The sequence below is a fragment of the Empidonax traillii genome, unplaced genomic scaffold, assembly GCF_003031625.1.
Source record: "Empidonax traillii isolate 1590-97213 ecotype Southwest subspecies unplaced genomic scaffold, ASM303162v1 scaffold1553:size91737, whole genome shotgun sequence".
In the NCBI taxonomy this organism is placed as follows: domain Eukaryota; kingdom Metazoa; phylum Chordata; class Aves; order Passeriformes; family Tyrannidae; genus Empidonax; species Empidonax traillii.
In genome coordinates, this window is record NW_020956746.1 from 70,931 (window position 1) to 90,671 (window position 19,741).

General features: G+C 52.4%; 2 protein-coding genes across 2 annotated transcripts; both read left to right on the top strand.

Moving 5' to 3' along the window:
• Positions 1-302: 302 nt before the first annotated feature.
• Positions 303-8,068, top strand: ORMDL3 (ORMDL sphingolipid biosynthesis regulator 3). The gene is made up of 4 exons (XM_027907840.1): positions 303-337; positions 4,231-4,430; positions 5,577-5,728; positions 5,860-8,068. Exons 2-4 carry the CDS (start codon positions 4,257-4,259, stop codon positions 5,993-5,995), a joined length of 462 nt encoding a protein of 153 aa, XP_027763641.1. The 5' UTR covers positions 303-337; positions 4,231-4,256; the 3' UTR covers positions 5,996-8,068.
• Positions 8,069-15,370: 7,302 nt separating this feature from the next.
• GSDMA (gasdermin A) lies at positions 15,371-19,342 on the top strand. The gene is made up of 10 exons (XM_027907847.1): positions 15,371-15,487; positions 16,260-16,523; positions 16,713-16,902; positions 17,166-17,331; positions 17,416-17,509; positions 17,923-17,976; positions 18,212-18,351; positions 18,538-18,688; positions 18,897-18,970; positions 19,101-19,342. The coding sequence occupies exons 2-10, from the start codon at positions 16,304-16,306 to the stop codon at positions 19,326-19,328; spliced, it is 1,317 nt and encodes a 438-aa protein (XP_027763648.1). The 5' UTR covers positions 15,371-15,487; positions 16,260-16,303; the 3' UTR covers positions 19,329-19,342.
• Positions 19,343-19,741: the final 399 nt, after the last annotated feature.

Here is a 19,741-nt window from a genome sequence, read left to right on the forward strand (position 1 = left end):
GATGGGGCAGCCACAGCTGCTCCAGCGTGGCTGGAGGAAGCTGCTCCGGTGCCCCCCCTACCCTTTGTTTGAGGGGGTGTTTGCCCACCCTCCCCGGGCACCCAGCCGGGTCTGGGGCTCCACGTCCGGTGCTGCCCCTCCAGCCGCTCTCCCGGCGCCGCTCCCGCCGGTTCCCGCGGCGGCCCCGCCTCTGCCGGCGCTGCCGGACTACAGCTCCCGGCGTGCCGCGGCGGGGCGGGCCGAGGGGCCGCCGGGAGCGCACCGGGAGCGCAGCGGGAGAGCGGCGGAGCGAGCGCCGGCCCCGCCGAGCCGAGCCGGGCCGGGCCGTGCGGGAGCGGTGAGTGCGGGCCGGGGGCGCGGGCCGGGGGCTCAGCCCTCCCTGCGGGCCGTGGGGGGGGGGGGGGGGGGGCCGAGCCCCGCGGCGGGGCCGTGGGGAAGTGCCTCGCGTGGGCCCGGCCCGGGAGGAAAACACCCCGAAAGAGAGAAACGGGTGCTGGGAGGGAGCTGGGAGAGTGGGGGGTCCCCCCGGCGGGGGTCGCGCTGTGCACGGCCCGGCCCCGAGCGGGTCCTGCCGCAGCCCCCCCCGGGGCACCGGCCCGGCCTGGGGAAACGGGGAGGGAAGAGGAGTCCGGGACCAGGAGGAGCCCAGCCTCGGCCTTCCCTGCGGGTCCGGGATTCCCCGTTAAATCCGGGAGAACAGGCTGAGACGGGCAGAGCCCTCTCCCTCGGTCGGGGCGGCTCATCCGTGTCCTCGTCCGTGTGTCCCCCCGCCCCGGGCTCTGCCAGCCCCGGATTCCGAGGAAGCTCCGGGCAGCGCTGGGGCTCAGACGAGTCCAACACGGCTCCGGGGTGTTGAGTTCCCAATCCCAGTCAGCAGCTGCCTCCCAGCACAGCCCAGTTCACCAGTGCCCTCTGGTTCAAACTCCGATGCCATCAGCAAAGTAGGGTTTAAAGGATTTGCTGGGGAGATGGGGATTGCTGTTGCTGCCAGAGATCAGGATCTGATCCGTGGGATCATCCCCACCAGCAGCCTGGGAACACTGGGGAGATCAAGAGCTGAGCCCTCCTTCCCTCTCCAGCCCAGGTGAAGGTCCTACAGTGGAGTGCCAGGATCAGAACGTGATCCTGCAATCCCTGGGGAAGGGTGACACCCCTGCCGAGTCATGGGATCGTTTATTTGGGTTGGAAAGGGCCTTTAAGATCATTAAGTCTGAGTGTTAAGCAAGGGAATGGGAACATACGGTGGTCACACTCCTCTGGGGGCAAAGGTGGGGTAGGAGCTGCACCTGGACAGGGAGCAGGACACGGGAAAGACGGAGCGGAGGGAGGGCTCGGCTCTGGCATCGCGCTGTGCCCTTTGCCACTGGCCACAGCTCCGACTTTTCCCCTCCTTGGATGGCCACTGTCCAATGTCAGCACAGCCCCGACCTTCACCCTCTGCCTGGTGCAACAGTCAGGCTTTTCTGTCCCAAAAAAGAGTGGGAAAGCAGAGCCTGGCAGCAGCTGCTCCGGGAAGGAGGGGCTGGAGTCCTTCCCATGGGGGGCTGTGCCTTGTTTTCCTGCAGGTGAACAAATCCTGCTGTGGAAACAGAAAGCAAACATGGGATGAGGGATGGGGGTAGGGAGGGAGCTCTGGGAGCTCATGTGCCCTCAGCCAGGCTTGTGCAATCCGAAATTTGGGAGAACTGGGGCAAGGGCTGCACAGCCCAGGGCAGAGCTGGAAAGATCTGCAGGTGAAATGTTTAAGGTGGGGAAGGGCAGAGTTGGAGACACGGAATCGCCCTCATGGAGCACTGAATGCTTGGCATCTCCTTATCTCCTGCAAGGATGAGTTCACCTCTCCTGTGTTCCAGCATTCCACCCCTGTATTCCTTCATTTTACGAGGAAGGGAAGCTGAGGCAGGAAGAGAGGAATTATTCACACACAGCTTCCAAGTTGGGCCCTTCCCACCCCGCTGTGGGTCTGCAACTGCCCTCGTTGGCAGAAGGGACCAAGTCCAATTTGGTCCTTAGTTTTTGGAAGTTACACTAATGGTTGGAAATAAAGGCATTGCTTCAGGAGAGGCTCCTGGGCAACCAAGGAGGAATCTGAGGTTTCTAACCCTTGATGAAAGTAGATTTTAAGGCCTCCATTGAGATCACACAACCCCTTTTCATGGGCAGTCCCCTCCAGCGTCCCTCCTCCTGCACCTCCGTGTCACTCCAGGCCCCAGCCGTGTGGCTGTGGTTCCTGCTGCTGCACAGCTGGAATCCCACAGGCACAGCTGGAATCCCACAGGCACAGCTCTTAGTGGAGAGTCGGACTGTTCCTCACGCCTCTCTCCAGCCTCCTCCAGACTAAACAAACCCGTTTCCTTCCAGCTGTCCTTGCAGGTCATGTTTTTCCTACACCTCTGCTCGTTCTCTCTGCTCTCTCTGGATGCTCTCCAGCTCCTCCCAGGACTGGACAGTGTTCTCCCAACATCCAGGAGAACTGTTTCCCATGTCTGGCACTCAGCACTCCTGTTTACACATTCCACGGGGTGTTTTGCTTTTCGTTGTTGTTGTAACAATCTGAGTCTTTTTGACTCATTTATGCTTTACCACAACCCCCAGTTTTCCTTCTGAGAGCCCCTTGGGGATTGCAGCAGGTTCAGGCTGGGAGCTGTTCCCCATGCCAGGGGTGAAGTGCTGAGCTCTGGCTCCCAGCCTTGCTTCCAGACCACACTCCGGGCTGTTGTCAGGAATATCCCCAAACCAGTTTTCCAGGAGATGAGCAGCAAGGAAACGAGCACCCTGCAGAGCTGCAACCTCTTCCCTGGGAACAAAATCCCTCCCCAGAGATGAGCCCCCTCACAGAGGGACGTGAGGATCTGCAGCAGCGGCCTCCTGTGCGCTTGGAGGAGGTTTGGAAGTTGCGTGGAGCATCCCAGGAGCTGTGGAGTGGAGCTTGGCTCTGAGCCCCAGCCCTGGGCCAGCTCCTGAGGCAAGCCAGGCCTGGTGCTCCAGGAGGGAGGTGGGAACAGCTGGCAGTGAGGAGAGTGTGGTGTTGGAGCTGGCTTAGCCCCAGAGAGCAACACAACTCCCAGCTGTGGGAACCAACGGCAGAGCCACCAGGCCAGACGGCAGGAAACGGCCCTCGCCGTGGGGTCCCGGATCCAAGGAGGGATCATCCCATCAAACTCCGCTTCCATGGGACACACAGAGATGATTTTACACGAGAATTTCCCTGATCTCGGTGTGAAGACTTTCAGCTTTACAGTGGGTTTAGTTTGTGCTGTTCCCTGTAATCCCAGGAAACCAGTAAACCAGAGCTGTGCTGCTCCCAGCCAGCCTTGGGAGCTGATGGATACCTGCTGCCACCGGCACTGTCAGTCCAAAAGCCCACTCAACGCCTTCACTGTCTGTGGGACACCACTCCAAGGACTTGCTCCTAAAGGGTGACACTCTCTTGCTTCCTCTCCTTCCTGGCATTGTCCAGAAAACCATCTCTGTGCTCCTCCTACATGGCAGCTGTTCTTTCCAGGTAGGGGAAGAGCCACCTCCTCCACAGCTCTTCCTCCTGAAATATCCTCCCAAGGCACTTTGCCCTGTTATCTCTCCCTTTTTACATTCCTCCAGAAGAATCTCATTCCTTCCCTGGGGGGAAATTGTTTTGTTCCTCTTTTTTCCCCTCTCTGTAAGTCTTAAATCCAAAGGCAAAGCAAGTGAGGCAGAGCGGGAGTCCAGCAAACCTCCGGGGCTGTGCAGAACCCTGTTAATTTAGTTAAATTAATAAGGAGATCTTTTGATAAGAGCCTTTCCTCAGCAAATAACTGTGTTCTCTCCCCAAGTTTAAGGCCCTGCTGACTCCATAAACAGGCAGGAAGCTTCCTGTGCCTCGTGTTTCCATGATTAACACCGTGACGAGGATTGAGACGTGCTTTAAAATACTGGTTTAAGTCTCTGTCAGGCAAACGTGGGATCGAACCTCGACACCTTGGCTGCGGGAAAACGTCTCAAATCACAAGCAGCTTCTGTCACAGCCGGGCTTCCCACACATTATTCCCAAATCTGAACCACTCCCGGATTCGGCGGCGACGACGTCAGCTCTGGGAGCGGCAGTGGCGAGGGGCAGAGGAGGGAGCTGCCGTGGGATTTTTATTGCAGGCGGCAGATTTGGGGTTTGCCTGACAAGCAGCCGCTGCTCAGAGAGCTTTGGGGCCGCGCTCTGACCTCGCTCTGTGTGTGTGTGTGTGTGTGTGTTTGCAGGGGCTCCCGTGGCACACGAGGGCAGGATGAACGTGGGGACGGCGCACAGCGAGGTGAACCCCAACACGCGCGTCATGAACAGCCGCGGCATCTGGCTGTCCTACGTGCTGGGCATCGGGCTGCTGCACGTCGTGCTGCTCAGCATCCCCTTCTTCAGCGTGCCCGTGGTCTGGACCCTCACCAACATCATCCACAACCTGGTAAGGGGGCGCGGAGCGGCCCAGGGAGCCTCTGAGCAGCCTGCTGAGATCCCTGTTGGAATGGCTCCGGCTCCTTCCTGTTTCCAAAGGTGCCGGGGGAGTTGCTCAACCTGCAGCCCTCAGCCTGCACCGGTGCCTCTGGGTCATGGATTTAAATCCAGCCCAGGTGCAGGTGAGGCAGCAACACCTCGTGAGGCTGCTCAGAGGGGATTTATTTGCCTTCAGGGCAAGTCCTTCTTTGTGTCCCCGGAGGAGTCTGGGACAGGCCCCAGACCCTGCCAGGGTGTCACTTGAGTTGGTAAAACCTGAACTGGCCTCGTCAGGGTTAAGGAAACAAGATCAAACCCCAGAGGTTTTTCTGCCTAAAGTAAAAGGTTAGTCCAGGAACCGATTCCCCTCTCTAAGGATCAGGTCCCTAAACAGGTCCTCACAGGCGCAGGGGACAAAACGCTTCACAGATGCAGCAGTTGATTCTGTATCCTTAATTTTAAATAGCATCTCAGCCTAGGAATTTTCCAAAAGCAAAACCTACACAGACTGGGGACCCTCATGCTGAAGTTATTCCTAGTGGGGGATAAAATCAACCCCAGACCCCCAAACTGGAGCTGCTCTGGGTATAAAACCTCCACAAACCCCCACACTCGAGCCGCCCAGCGCTCGGCTGTCGAGCGGCCGGCTCCTCATCCCCCTTCTCTGGCAGCTTTAGGTCGTGGGAACAAAAAGGAATTGAAGTGCCAGGAGTGTGTGTCCTTAGGAGCTGTGATGCAGCCAGACACTGTTTGTCTGTGACTTGTGTCCCCTTGGTAATCGGGGGGGTGACAGACCCTGTCCCAGCACGTTTTCCGGAGGTTTCTGCCGCACCACGGCAGGCGGGCGCTAATCTCCCGATCCCAGAGATCCCAGGGCTGTAATCTCGCCACCACCTCCTTGGCTCACGCCCAGCAGCCCAGCGAGAGGCCCCACGTGGAGCAGCCGAGCTGCCCCGGCCTCTCCCGGCTCTCCTTCCCCTGCTTCCAAATCCGCTCCCGGTTTTCCAGCAGCACCACATCCCTCTAGTGGAACGGCGAGGGGCTGCACGCTCCGAGTGTGCTCCCCTGGCTGGGATTCTGGGATGCAGGGCCCTCACTCACGCTGTGCGTCCTGCAGAGCATGTACATCTTCCTGCACACCGTGAAGGGAACCCCCTTCGAGACCCCGGACCAGGGCAAGGCCCGGCTGCTGACGCACTGGGAGCAGATGGATTACGGAGTCCAGTTCACCGCCTCCCGCAAGTTCCTCACCATCATGCCCATCGTCCTGTGAGTATTCCAGGGTGGCCCAGCGGCCTCGTGTCCCAGTACCCACCAGTGTTCTGTCCCGGGACACAGACACGTGGAATGCCGCAGCTCAGTTTGACCTCTCCCTCTCTGTTCCCACCCTTCTTTTCCAGGTATTTTCTAACCAGCTTTTACACCAAGTACGACCGGATACACTTCATCATCAACACCATCTCCCTCATGAGCGTGCTGATCCCCAAACTGCCTCAGCTCCACGGAGTCCGGATCTTTGGAATCAACAAGTACTGAGCGGCGTGGCTGGAGCGGGCGGCGGAGGAGTGGGGAAAGGGGGAATTCCTTCTCCCCAGCCCTGTTTGCTCCCCCTCGCGCGGACTGGGATGTGATTTTCGGAGCGGCTGTTCCAACGCAGGTCCCAACAGACACATTCCGCATGCTGGATCCTCGTGCCCAATAAATCCAAACCAGCTCCAGAGTAGAGTTTAGTGCGGAGCAGGACACGCGACACCGGATTTCTCTTATCCCGGTGTCACCAATAGATGCAGAACCACTGAGACCTGGAGGTACAACGAGGACGGATTCTGGGAGGAATCTCATCTGTCCCAGACATGGAATGAACAAGGACAGGGGTGAGGGGAAAAGCTTTTAGTGCTGGTACTATTGCTGTGGTAAATGCACTTTAAAATACCTTTCCCTTCCTGAAGCTGGGTGGTGCTTTGAGCAGTACGTGGGGGAAATCCAAAGGGATACAGCCAGACTTCCCCAGGGCTGGATTGTTTTGGGGTCTGAGTTGCAGTTCTAGGCAGGGGGGAGTGGGAGGGAGAAGAGAGCGACAGATTTTTATTTTGCAGTCTTTGACGCCACTGAGAAGGGAAGTTCTTTTCCTAAAAACAACCTGCAGTTTGACAAAGCTTCCGCTTTCCTACAGCACCATCCATGTGGTCCAGGGAAGAGGTGGATAGATCCCAAATCATGCTCCTTATTTTCAGTTTATACCCAAATCTGTCCTGGTAACTCCTCTCCCCCCCACCTCGCTGCTGGTTTTTAAGCACAGGGGGGCTCGGGGGGCATTTGGATCAAGGGCTGGGGGTGGATGATTTAATGATTGACAACAAATGCCACTGAGCTCCTTGGGACAGGGAGAGGTGTGGGAGAGGCTCCCACTGGACAGGTACAGGCCAAATGAGGTGGAGGGCTGATTGCTCTAATCAAGCAGAAAGCCATCCTTGACTTTAATTGGAATTTTTCTCCTCAGTCCAGCTCGTTGGTTAAGTCCGTGTGACTGGGATTTGCCAGTTCTCCAGTTGTCCGTGGACTCAAGGGAGGTGAGGGTTGGATTTCTGGCTTACCTAGAAGTCTCTCCCTTCAGCTCCACACCCAGGGGCTGCGTGAGGAGCAGCAGCAGCAGCAGCAGAATTGACCAGCAGAGGGATTCAGTGGGTCACTGATAACAGATTATTTCACAGAGGAACAAAATCGAGCCTTTTCCCTCAAATTATCACCTCCAACAGATTCAGGTTTCCTGGCTGAGACAGCTTTTTCCTGTTCAAAATAATCCCATTTTCTTTTGGGTTGTGTTCCAGGTGGGATGTTTCCCCTCACGCTTCCCCTGAGACCCCATGAAAACCTGTATTTTTGTTGTCTTAGTGCTTATATCGTCTTACCTTTCTGACAATGGGATAAAACCTTTTAAATCTGCTATTTTTGTTCCTGCAGTAGCAATTCCAGCTTTAGAGGCCACGGTGGAGAGTGTTGAGTTGTTGGATGGTCTGAGCATAGGACATGGATTGGGGAATTTCAGGTTTGCACCTGAAATCTGTTACTCTGTGCATAATTTCGGGGAAGCTGCTTCACTTCTCTCCCTCACACTTCCTATGGGACTGCCATGGGGAAGGGAAAACATTCAGTGTGCCTCAGAGGGCTGGAATGCAGGGAGGATGACTCCCTAATATGTTTGAAAAGTGGAAATAGAAGTGAAAAGGATGTTTTCAAGAAGGTAGAAAGAGAAAAAAAGAGTCTGGCTGGAGACCCCAGGGCGTTGACAGACGTGCAATTTCCCTGATGGGGAGGTGAAACCTTAAATGTAACCCCCAGGACATGAGGACTGCTGCTTTAGTTAAGGTACTCTCTACCCTAATCGGCTCTTTAAGCTACTAGACAATGATAATTGCTATCAAAATAGAGATATTGCATCAATCAGCTTGGAAATGGCACAGAAATGAGCAGGATCCCTGCGGGGGGCAGGTCCTGGCAGGGGTGGCTGAGGCTGTACCCAAAACACTGTGTGGTGCTGAACAGACTCCCAGTGTCTGCCCAGGCACCACTTCCATCTCCAGAGGGAAGAGAATGAATTGTTTTGGTAGATGACAAGGGAAGAAACGGCTTTGTTTGTTTTTTTTTTTTTTAAGGCAGGTTTGATAATTTGAGAATAATTATAAATCGAAGGGATCAGCTCTTCCTGATGAGAACCAGCAATTCCCACAGCCTTCCCTGAAGGCACTGCGAGAGCTGAGAGCCTGAGCACTCGTGCTGGTCACTGACACTGAGGACATCTGACTCTTGTTTTGTTAAATTAAATGTAGCTGTGAAGCAGAACTGGGTTATGAACTTCTCAAACAAGCAGGTTTTAAAACCTGAACTCCGAAATTTATGATTAAGGCTTTACCTAACAGCAAAAGTAAAGTTTTGTGATTTCTCTCCTGCACACGAATGATTTAAAACAGCCTACCCAGGGGTTATGTGACAATGACACTCATTTCACAACACAGGCATCATTTTTCCATGGAATAAGTGCAGTTAACTTGGACTCAGTCCAATCAAGGGAAACATAAATGGAAACAGGAGAAATATGGAAAGAAGTGAGTTGAAGAAAGATTTGTTGTTATATTGTGTCATGTAAAGTGTCTACATACGACTAATAAGTATTTGAACAATTACAAACCTGGTAGAATCTCCCTTAAGGTCCCAACTTAAGGGTAGGTATCAGGGTTAATCAAAAATAGAAAAGCAATAAATTAATTGTAATTAAACCACCACTGTTAGGGGTACCTGAGAGAGTCTGAAGTGAAAGGACAGCATGGGCAGGCTGAGGGGTTGTCAGACGTGTCCTTAGACGTGACAGATCAGGGATGAAGCCACATTTTAGGTGGATAACTCCTTTTAAAGGGGAGTTTTCCCCAGGTACCGGCGTGGAGGAGATCAGTGACCATTGCTGAATTTAAACAGGATTCTGATCACATTTAAATGGAATTCTAATCTGATGGATTTTCCTATTAAACTTGTCCTGTATCATAAGCAGGACAAAACTCACCTGGAGAGATCGAGGTGGGCTCCACCCTGCGATGGAGAAACAATTCCTGGCCAGCAGGTGCTTCAGCAGCTTTTCTCTTTGGTTCTGCAAGGAAAGAGAAAAGCTTTTGAAAGCCTGGAACCCTTCTCAGGAACTGGCAGCAGCCTTGCAGTGGGCAAAGCCTCCTAAGCCACTGTCAGCACCACGCACGTACCCACAGGATACAGCAGTCCCTGCTCCAGGACAGTCGGAAAACCAGCAAGTCCTCCCAGCCTGATGCTCCAAGAATTAGGGATCCCGCCTTGGGATTCATTTAACAGGGCTACCAGGGTGGCAAAGAGTCCAGACCTTCGCAGGAAAAAGCCTTTAAAATAAACAAGATCTAGGGCTACTTCATTCCCGAGTAATTTTTATGTTTGAATTTTGGGTTGTTTTTAGCAGCTCGGTACTGGCCCTTGAGGAGGGGACAGCAGTGGGTTAACACATTAATATTCCTCATTGTAACTTATGTTGCTCTATCATTGCCTATAATAGCTTTTAAGCATGCGAGTGTTGGTGTATCTGTATCCTCCCTGGATGGGTTTAATGAGCTGAATTAACTGGGAGGGTTTTTTTAAAGGAATGTTCTGTACAAAGTTTTAGGTTGTTGTTTTTTGTTTGTTTTTTTTTTTCCCAGTAGCCCTTCTTTTTGCTGTGGATACAGGAGTCTCAAGTAGAGAACTTTCTAAAATAAAGTGTGAATATTTTTATTACTCCTTTGTACAGTGTTCTAAGAGAGACTAATAAAGTTAAGTATTCAGGTAAAAAACTTGTGGTTTGAGGCCTGGAATTTTCACGTGGAGGGGTTTTGCTGTGAAACAGGAATGGCAAATGAATCGTGGAATGGTTTGGGTTGGAAGGGACCTCAGAGATCATCCAGTGCCACCCCTTACCAATGGCAGGGACACCTTCCACTATCCCAGGTTGTTGGGGTTTTTTTAACTTCTCTCCTGTGTGGAGTTGCAGAGGGAGGGGGAGAGGGGAACGTGGAAGCTGTCAGCATTTGGAATCCAGGCAAGGTCAAACCCACTGCACTGTAGAAGTTCTGAGTTACACACGACCCCTTTAAGAGACTCGACTCAAACCTCCAGCCTTTCAGAGGAGGAGTTATGCCGTGGCTATTGTGTAAAAATGAAACATCGAGGAGGAAATTCCCCCACTGATTCTGCAGCTGAGAACAACAGCGGATAAGCTGCAGTGAACACCCAGGGATCCAACGCTGCTTCTGCCCCAGCAGGGGCTGCTTCAGGAAGCCTCCTCTCCGTTAACAAGGTAAGGGAAAGGACTTTACTCTTTGGGTCTGTGCTGCTTTCAGCTTCCTGGGCCAACTCACAGCTCCCTTATTTAGCAGAGGCTTCCTGCCCTCTGAGCAGAAGGGAAGGCAGAGACCTCTTCCCCAGTCCTGCTGCCCTGCAGGGCTCACATCCCCTCAGCAGCCCCCAGGCTCCTGATCCACAGGAGGCATCCACCAAATAGGTAAGTGCCTTATTCCAGAGCTTTGGGTGTGGCAGAGGCTTGGGGGAAGCTGTCTGTTAAGTGCTTTCCAAGGCAATGAGTCCTGCAAGTGCTACTAAAATTTGGCACACAGGACTGTTTGTCTTGGAGATGGATTTAACCTGAGAGACAGCAGGGTTCGATGGGGCATTGGGAAGAAATTTCTCCCTGGGAGGGTGGGCAGGCCCTGGCACAGGTTGCCCAGAGAAGCTGTGGCTGCCCCAGCCCTGGAAGTGTCCAAGGCCAGGCTGGATGGGGCTTGGAGCAACCTGGGCCAGTGCAAGGTGTCCCTGCCCATGGCAGGGGGTGGGACTCGATGGACTTCAGAGTCTCTTATGACCCAAGTCAGTCAGGCATTCGCTGCCTTTCCCTCCCCCAACACACCAGAAAAGTGAAACTGAAACTATTTTTCCTGAAATACAAGCTGCGTCAAATTTCTGACTCTCAAACACCAGCTCTCCCCTGCAGAGCACCAGGCTGTGTGCAGGGGGCTGGGCTGGACTGGGCTGGGCTGATCGCTTTATATTTTGGGGGAGATTTGCCCCCAGAATCTGCACCCTCAGAGCCTGCAAGCTGGGCTCTGTCTGCACCATGACTGGGCTTCATCAGCAAAGGGGGACGAGTCCAAACAACCCACAGCTCCTGCTGCTTCCTCTCCAAACGCTCCCTAAAACAACCCTCGGAAAGTTGTGTCCTTGGATAGTGTGGTGTATTTAGGTCATGATTTAGAAAAATTCTTAATCACTGCAGTAACATTTTGTTACTCATTTCAGGTAATTTGGCTTAACTTGCCTTGTCCCTTTCCCAAGGCACAAATACATGTGGCTGCAAAACTTCACCCACACCCAGCAGGATGTTTAAAAAATGCACCAGATACATTGTAAGTCAAATGGATCCAAACAAAGAACTGGTCCCTGTGGAGAGCATTGTAGACCACGAGCACTTCAGACTCTCCTGTCTTCTGATTAAAAAACGAAAAACCATATTCCACGGACGTCCCTGCTTCCAGTGTACAAGGTTTAGTCTGAGCAGTGTGCTGCTGCCTGAAGATGATAACGAAAGCACAGGTATGTCACAAATATCACACAAATATGTGAACCTGAAGTTCACAAATTCCACAGATAATGTTTTGGGGTCACTGGGGTCATGGCTGAACTGTCCCATGGCCCAGCTATCCTGTGGGTGAAATACTCACAGTGCTGGGTCTGTGCAATCCTGCTGAAGCAAATGCATGGAATCATTTCAGAGTCCCTCTTTCCCTCGGAAGATGGTCCAGATTCCAATCACTTCACTCTCACCAAGGTCACTGCTGACGAAGTCGATGGGAATCTCGAGGTTAATGTTGACCCTGCAAATGTGGAGCTGAAAGGAGGTGGCTCCGTGTCCCAGGACTTTTCCATCAAGATGCAGAAGAAGACCATATCAATGGACTCACTGGAGGCCCTGAGACAAAAAATGTAAGGCAGGACAAAGGCAGCACACAGGCTCTGGTCATCCCCACCCAAGCCATGCCAGGTCACACAGGGGGTGTTCAATAAAACAAGATTGAGGCCTTAGACAACAAATTCCCCTTAACCAGGACAGGCTGGGTGGGGTTTGGAGCCAGAATGTCCCCTCAGAGCCTCCTTTGCCCCAGGCTGAGCCCCCCCCAGCTCTCTCAGCTGCTCCTCAAATGACTTGTGCTCCAGCCCCTTCCCACCCTTTTTGTCTTTTAGAAAAATCAACATGGAGCACTCCTTCATCCAACAGCTCCAGAGGACAAATCTCAAATTGTTCTTGGTTTATGAAACCCTGGAAGCCTCAGAGGAGTTTGTCTACAGGGAGTCCACCAAGGCATATGGGAGGTTCCTGGCCAAGATTTACGCCAAGCTCTCTGGAAAGGTTTGGTTTCTGTCCAGGCTCAGGTGTTGGTCCTTCCCCAACACCTGCATCCAGGTGCTCTAACAGGTTGTTTTCCTCCACCAGGGCATCAGAGAGAACAGACAAAGCATAGTCATCCCCAAGAGCTGCACCCTGGCCTTCAGGACCATCCAGGTGAACATTAACAAGGGAGAATGGAGTAAGTAACTTCCAGAAATTACCAACTCCTCCATTTGGGAAATGGTGTGGAAGAGGAAGAACATTTTCCCGAGTATCACTCAGCCCCACAACCACCATCAGCTCATTGGCAAGGAGATGGAGGCAGTGGGAGGGACAGAACCCACCTGGGGAAGGTTGTACAACCCATGGAATGTCAAGGCTCTGTGTGGGAAAGCAGCAGTTTGGGGAGGGGTCAGTAGGGAAGGGCAAGAGGGACCCTGGAACTCTCAGCTCTACGTCTGGGGAGCTGCAGAGCTCCTGGTGATAAATGGCACAGACAGCAGAGTTTGGTTTGGTCCTTTCACATGTTTAGAAGTAAAGAGCCAGGGAGAAAACAGGGAGGGTGACCTTCAGTGGGAAGGCTGGGAAAAACACCATAAATGTCCTTTTTATCCTGTTGCAGATCTGGTTCATTTTAGAAGAGAAGTTTCTGAGATACCTAGAGTTCATATGGTTGGTAAGCAAAGTATTTTTCTGCTTCCACTTTCACAGTTTTTACCTGGTTTGAACAAGATGGAATCTCCCAGGATAAAACAAACCCCCAAGAGCGATGTGTTTGCCTGTTCCCTGAGACATGATTCTTGACCAAATTCCATCTTGCTTCCGAAATATTCACACCAGTGAATATTCACACTCTCAGTTTAGGGCTGCCACTGAACTCCTAGTTCAGTAGTGACATCTTTGGACTCTTTCTGTTTTCAGATTTCCCGTCTTTTGATTTACTAATACCAAACCCAGACGAGCTGGAAAAAGGAGTTATAAAATTCTACAGGTTTTTTTCCAAGCTGTCGTCTGACCTGCTGGTCATGTTCCTAAACACCATCATAGCTGTGATGAGAGACAGGAACCTCTTTCCAGAGCTCAGCCAGAAGGTAAGGAAAGGTTCTCTCACTGCCAGGATTTGCAAACACAGAGACATCCACGATCACACCTCTTGCCCCACAAGGCACCTGTGCCACAACACTCCAAAATTCCCTCACTCAGCACATCTGTCTGCTCTGGACTAGCAGCAGCCTCTGCCCTCAGATCCTGACCTTTCTTTTCCTTGTCTCCCCAGATGGAAGGATTTCTTGAGAAAATTGATGGTTATGAGCAGAAAACAGAAAGCCCAGACTTAAAAGACCTGTTGAGCACCTTAAAGAATTCTCCAAGAGATCATCATTGTCAGCTGGCAAAGGGAATAACCTACACCCTCGATGCCTTGGCTGATGAGGCTTTGGGTCGTAGTGGGGAAACTGAGGCAGAGCTGACTCCCTAGTCCTAACATCCTGTCCTGCTCCTGCTCCTCTTCCTTCCCAAGTGGAAGCTGCATCTCTAAATGATCACCCTTCTCATCCTGCTCACCCTTCCCATCCCACCCACTGTCTCAAACACCAGATTTCTCTGGCTGTTCCCCATTGAAAGCAGAGGGACAACTGGAAAATCCACGAGCCCAAATAACCACAGACCTGGCTGCTGTGCCTCACGTAATCCTGCTTCCCTAAAAACACTGCTGCTTCTGCAATTAATGAACAGGAAAGGGAAGGGCAAGGGAATGCCAAGGGAAAGGGAATGCAAAGGGAAAGGAAATGCAAAGGGAAAGGAAACACAAAGGGAAAAGGGACAAAAAAATGCAAAGGAAACAAAAGCCAAAGGAAAAGACCTGCAGTGACCCACTTACCCTGGTCCCTACTGTGGGTCTCGGGGGGCTCCGTGAGCTGCTGGTGGCACAAAGGGGGGTGGATCCCAGGGGTTTCACCGCCCCTTCCCTGGTCCCAGCGCTGCCATCGCCCCTGGGCTGCTCCAGGGACACGGGGCAGTGCTTCAGGTACAATTTAAATACTCTGATAATCGCTTTACAAATAAAGAGGAGCTACTTGCTGAGCAACCTGGTGTTCTGGAAGGCAACTTCTTTCCTTCCGTGCGTTTTGGGTCCCACAGCACATCCGACAACCTTGGGAGTGAGGCTGTCACAGAAATAAGGGCACATTTTGCCTCTTCCTAATGCACCCTTACCCCATGGAGACAACGAGACAGGGGGGAAAAGAATTACTAAAGCAAACCTTTTGCCATGCACTGGCAGAAGGGCCTCCCTAGACGAGATGGTCAGGGCTCTGCAGGGATCAGCGTCAGTCCACGCGACTCAGGCTGCAAAAGAGGGCACAGACTGAGGCAAGATCTGCAGGCCATGTCTTAACAGGGATGTATTTTCCGCCCAGGTCTGCAAAGTACGATTTATGATCCCACAGCCACTAACCAGTCACTGATACCACACTTGGCTTTTTACTTCCCATCTGCCACCTGAACTCCAGCCCCGAGGAATCCTGTGCTGCAGCGAAAGGCAGAAAGGGGTCCCAAAGCATCACACCCCAAACACAGATGTGACGTAACACCTGCAGGCCCAGCTCCCCTCAGGTCCTGGAGGGGTGGGCGGGTTTCATCTGCTCCAACTATAGAAGTTCAAGTGACTCACAGTCTTTGTAAAAAGTTTCCAACATTCTGACTCTGGCCAATCACCAAAGCCCTTTAGAGGAAGAGTTAAGCAACAGTTCACTGGAGTTAACAATGGTGAAGAGGAGAGGAAATCGCTCACATCTGAGAGGAAGTTGGGATAAGCTGGGGTGAACAGCCAGGGATCCTCCTGCACGGACTGGGTCTAACCCAGGGGTTGCTTCAGGGAGCCCCTACCAATTAACAAGGTAAGGGAAAGGACTTTACTCTTGGGGTTTGTGCTGCTTTCAGCTTCCTGAACCAACTCACAGCTCCCTTATTTAGCAAAGGCTTCCGGCCCTCTGAGCAGAAGGGAAGGCAGAGACCTCTTCCCCAGTCCTGCTGCCCTGCAGGGCTCACATCCCCTCAGCAGCCCCCAGGCTCCTGATCCACAGGAGGCATCCACCAAACAGGCAAGGGCCTTATTCCAGAGCTTTGGGTGTGGCAGAGGCTTGAGGGAAGCCGTCTGTTAAGTGCTTTCCAAGGCAATGAGTCCTGCAAGTCCAGCAGGGTTCGATGGGGCACTGGGAAGAAATTCCTCCCTGGGAGGGTGGGCAGGCCCTGGCACAGGTTGCCCAGAGAAGCTGTGGCTGCCCCAGCCCTGGAAGTGTCCAAGGCCAGGCTGGACAGGGCTTGGAGCAACCTGGGCCAGTGCAAGGTGTCCCTGCCCATGGCAGGGGGTGGAACTCGATGGACTCCAGAGTCTCTTATGACCCAAGTCAGTCAGGCATTCGCTGCCTTTCCCTCCCCCAACACACCAGAAAAGAGAAACTGAAACTGTTTTTCGTGAAATACAAGCTACATCAGGAAACCGGAATTTGTTTCTGGCTCTTAAACTGCAGCTGAGCTCCAGGCTGTGTGCAGGGGGCTGGGCTGGACTGGGCTGGGCTGATTGCTTTATATTTTGGGGGAGATTTGCCCCCAGAATCTGCACCCTCAGAGCCTGCAAGCTGGGCTCTGTCTGCACCATGACTGGGCTTCATCAGCAAAGGGGGAAAAGTCCAAACAACCCACAGCTCCTGCTGCTTCCTCTCCAAACGCTCCCTAAAACAACCCTCGGAAAGTTGTGTCCTTAGATAGTGTGATGTATTTAGGTCACGATTTAGAAAAATTCTTAATCACTGCAGTAACATTTTGTTACTCATTTCAGGTAATTTGGCTTAATTTGCTTGCCCCTTTCCCAAGGCACAAATCCACTTGGCTGCAAAACTTCACCCACACCCAGCAGGATGTTTAAAAAATGCACCAGATACATTGTAAGTCAAATGGATCCAAACAAAGAACTGGTCCCTGTGGAGAGCATTGTAGACCACGAGCACTTCAGACCCTCTTGTCTTCTGGTAGGAAAAGAAAAAAGAAAAACCATGTTCCACCAAGGTCCCTACTACCAGCGCACAGGGTTCAAACTGGACGATGTGCTGCTGCCTGGAGATGATGGAAAAAACACAGGTAAAGTCCAGATATGTGAACCTGAAGTTCACAAATTCCACAGATAATGTTTTGGGGTCACTGGGGTCATGGCTGAACTGTCCCATGGCTCAGCTATCCTGTGGGTGAAATACTTACAGTGCTGGGTCTGTGCAATCCTGCTGAAGCAAATGCATGGAATCATTTCAGAGTCCCTCTTTCCCTCGGGAGAAGGTCCACATTCCAGTCAATTCACTCTCACCAAAGTCACCACTGACCAAGTCGATGGGTGTCTCAGCCTCAGTGTCAACCCTGCAAATGTGGAGCTGCAAGGAGGTGGCTCCGTGTCCCAGGAGTTTTCCATCAAGCCTCAGACCAAGACCATTTCCATGGGCTCACTGGAGGCCCTGAGACAAAAAAGGTAAGGCAGGGCAAAGGCAGCACACAGGCTCTGGTCATCCCCGCCCAGGCCATGCCGGGTCACACAGGGGGTGTTCAAGAGCACAAAACCAAGACTGAGACCTTAGACAACGAATTCCCCCTAACTGGGCTGGGCTGGGTGGGGTTTGGAGCCAGAATGTCCCCTTGGAGCCTCCTTTGCCCCAGGCTGAGCCCCTTCAGCTCTCACAGCTGCTCCTCAAATGACTTGTGCTCCAGCCCCTTCCCACCCTTTTTGTCTTTTAGAAAAATCAACATGGAGCACTCCTTCATCCAACAGCTCCAGAGGACAAATCTCAAATTGTTCTTGGTTTATGAAACCCTGGAAGCCTCAGAGGAGGCTGTCTACAGGGAGTCCACCAAGGGATATGGGAGGTTCCTGGCCAAGATTTACGCCAAGTTCTCCGCAAAGGTTTGTTTTCTGTCCAGGCTCAGGTGTTGGTCCTTCCCCAACACCTGCACCCAGGTGCTCTAACAGGTTGTTTTCCTCCACCAGGGCATCACAGAGAACAGACAAAGCATAGTCATCCCCAAGAGCTGCACCCTGGCCTTCAGGACCATCCAGGTGAACATTAACAAGGGAGAATGGAGTAAGTAACTTCCAGAAATTGCCAACTCCTCCATTTGGGAAATGGTGTGGAAGAGGAAGAACATTTTCCCGAGTATCACTCAGCCCCACAACCACCATCAGCTCATTGGCAAGGAGATGGAGGCAGTGGGAGGGACAGAAACCACCTGGGGAAGGTTGTACAACCCATGGAATGTCAAGGCTCTGTGTGGGAAAGAAGCAGTTTGGGGAGGGGTCAGTAGGGAAGGGCAAGAGGAACCCTGGAACTCTCAGCTCTACGTCTGGGGAGCTGCAGAGCTCCTGGTGATAAATGGCACAGACAGCAGAGTTTGGTTTGGTCCTTTCACATGTTTAGAAGTAAAGAGCCAGGGAGAAAACAGGGAGGGTGGGAAGGCTGGGAAAAACACCATAAATGTCCTTTTTATCCTGTTGCAGGACTGGGATTTTTCAAAGTATGTTCTGCTGGACTTATACGTTACGAAGGTGATGGTAAGCAAAGCATTCTTCTGCTTCCACTTGTGAAACTTTTACTTGGTTTGGGTGAGGTGGAATCTCCCGGGACAAAACAAACCCCCAAGAGTGTTGTGTTCCCAAAGACATGATACTTGCCCAAATTCCATCTTGCTTCCAAAATATTCACACCAGTGTGTCACACTCTCAGTTTAGGGCTGCCACTGAACTCCTAGTTCAGTAGTGACATCTTTGGATTCTTTCTGGTTTTCAGGTCCCTCAGAAGTGGTGAGAGAAGTCGTACAACACTATGGGGTTTTCTCCAAGCTGTCGTCTGACCTGCTGGTCATGTTCCTAAACACCATCACGGCTGTGATGAGAGACAGGAACCTCTTTCAAGAGCTCAGCCAGAAGGTAAGGAAAGGTTCTCTCACTGCCAGGATTTGCAAACACAGAGACATCCATGATCAACACCTCTTGCCCCACAAGGCACCTGTGCCACAACACTCCAAAATTCCCTCACTCAGCATATCTGTCTGCTCTGGACTAGCAGCAGCCTCTGTCCTCAAATCCTGACCTTTCTTTTCCTTGTCTCCCCAGATGGAAGAATTTCTTGAGAAAATTGATGGTTATGAGCTGAAAACAGAAAGCCCAGACTTAAAAGACCTGTTGAGCACCTTAGAGAATTCTCCAAGAGATCATCGTTGTCAGCTAGCAGAGGGAATAACCTACACCCTCGATGCCTTGGCTGGTGAGGCTTTGGGTCTTTAGTGGGGAAACTGAGGCAGAGCTGACTCCCAGTCCTAACATCCTGTCCTGCTCCTGCTCCTCTTCCCTCTCAAGTGGAAGCTGCATCTCTAAATGATCACCCTTCTCATCCTGCTCACCCATCCCATCCCACCCACTGTCTCAAACACCTCGGGGGCAGGTTTTTGATCAGAGCTGGTTTAATTCTGCAGAGCTACTGGACGATCAGCTGCTGCTGCTGCTGGAATCCTTGGAAAGGAAGATTGTGTCCCAGCAGCTGAAGCTGGTGAGTACCCACATCACACTTGGTTCGTTTGAAGGGGTAACAGGGGGTATAAAGCATCATGTCCACGATGACATCACAATCTGACAGCTTGTTAAAACACCAATTCACCTTTTTTGTTGTTGCTGTGAAGGTTGAAAAACTCCTGGAGCACGAGCTGGAGAAGCCTTTCCGTGTGGACGCCAGGCTGCTCTCCTTCCCACGGCGGGAGGATCAGCGCTTGACCATGGCCCTGGTGGAGCTGAGCAGAGTGAAGCTCCAGGAAGATGGTTCAGCTGTGCCCATGGAACATCCCTTTGAGGTCATGGCTGCCCTGTACGTGGCCCTGTACATCCTCTGCCTCCTCAGTGGCCCCAAATAGGCGCCTGGCCCTGCCCAGGGTACTGGGAAACCTCTGAGCTACTTCTCTCCCCCAGTTTCATCCTTGTTAATGCTCAAGGCTGCTTTGGCTGGGAAAAGCAAACTCAAGGCAGGAAACTTCGTTATGGATGCAAAAGGCTGGATGTCAAAGTGCTGCTTCTGCAGTTAATGAACAGGAAAGGGAAGGCCAAGGGAACTCCAAGGGAAAGGGAATGCAAAGGGAAAAGGGACAAAAAAATGCAGAGGAAACAAAAGCCAAAGGAAAAGACCTGCAATGACCCACTTACCCTGGTCCCTGCTGTGGGTCCCGGGGGGGCTCCATGAGTTGCTGGTGGCACAAAGGTGGGGCAATCCCAGGGGATTCACCGCCCCTTCCCTGGTCCCGGCACTGTCATCGCCCCTGGGCTGCTCCAG

Excerpts from the sequence above, each read along its gene's own strand:
- ORMDL3 (XM_027907840.1), top strand. The coding sequence starts at position 4,257 with ATGAACGTGGGGACGGCGCACAGCGAGGTGAACCCCAACACGCGCGTC. Across the intron at positions 4,431-5,576 it reads CCAACATCATCCACAACCTG|AGCATGTACATCTTCCTGCA; the intron begins GTAAGGGGGCGC and ends TGCGTCCTGCAG. Across the intron at positions 5,729-5,859 it reads ACCATCATGCCCATCGTCCT|GTATTTTCTAACCAGCTTTT; the intron begins GTGAGTATTCCA and ends CTTCTTTTCCAG.
- GSDMA (XM_027907847.1), top strand. The coding sequence starts at position 16,304 with ATGTTTAAAAAATGCACCAGATACATTGTAAGTCAAATGGATCCAAAC. Across the intron at positions 18,352-18,537 it reads TTCAAGAGCTCAGCCAGAAG|ATGGAAGAATTTCTTGAGAA; the intron begins GTAAGGAAAGGT and ends TTGTCTCCCCAG. Across the intron at positions 18,689-18,896 it reads CACCCTCGATGCCTTGGCTG|AGCTACTGGACGATCAGCTG; the intron begins GTGAGGCTTTGG and ends TTAATTCTGCAG.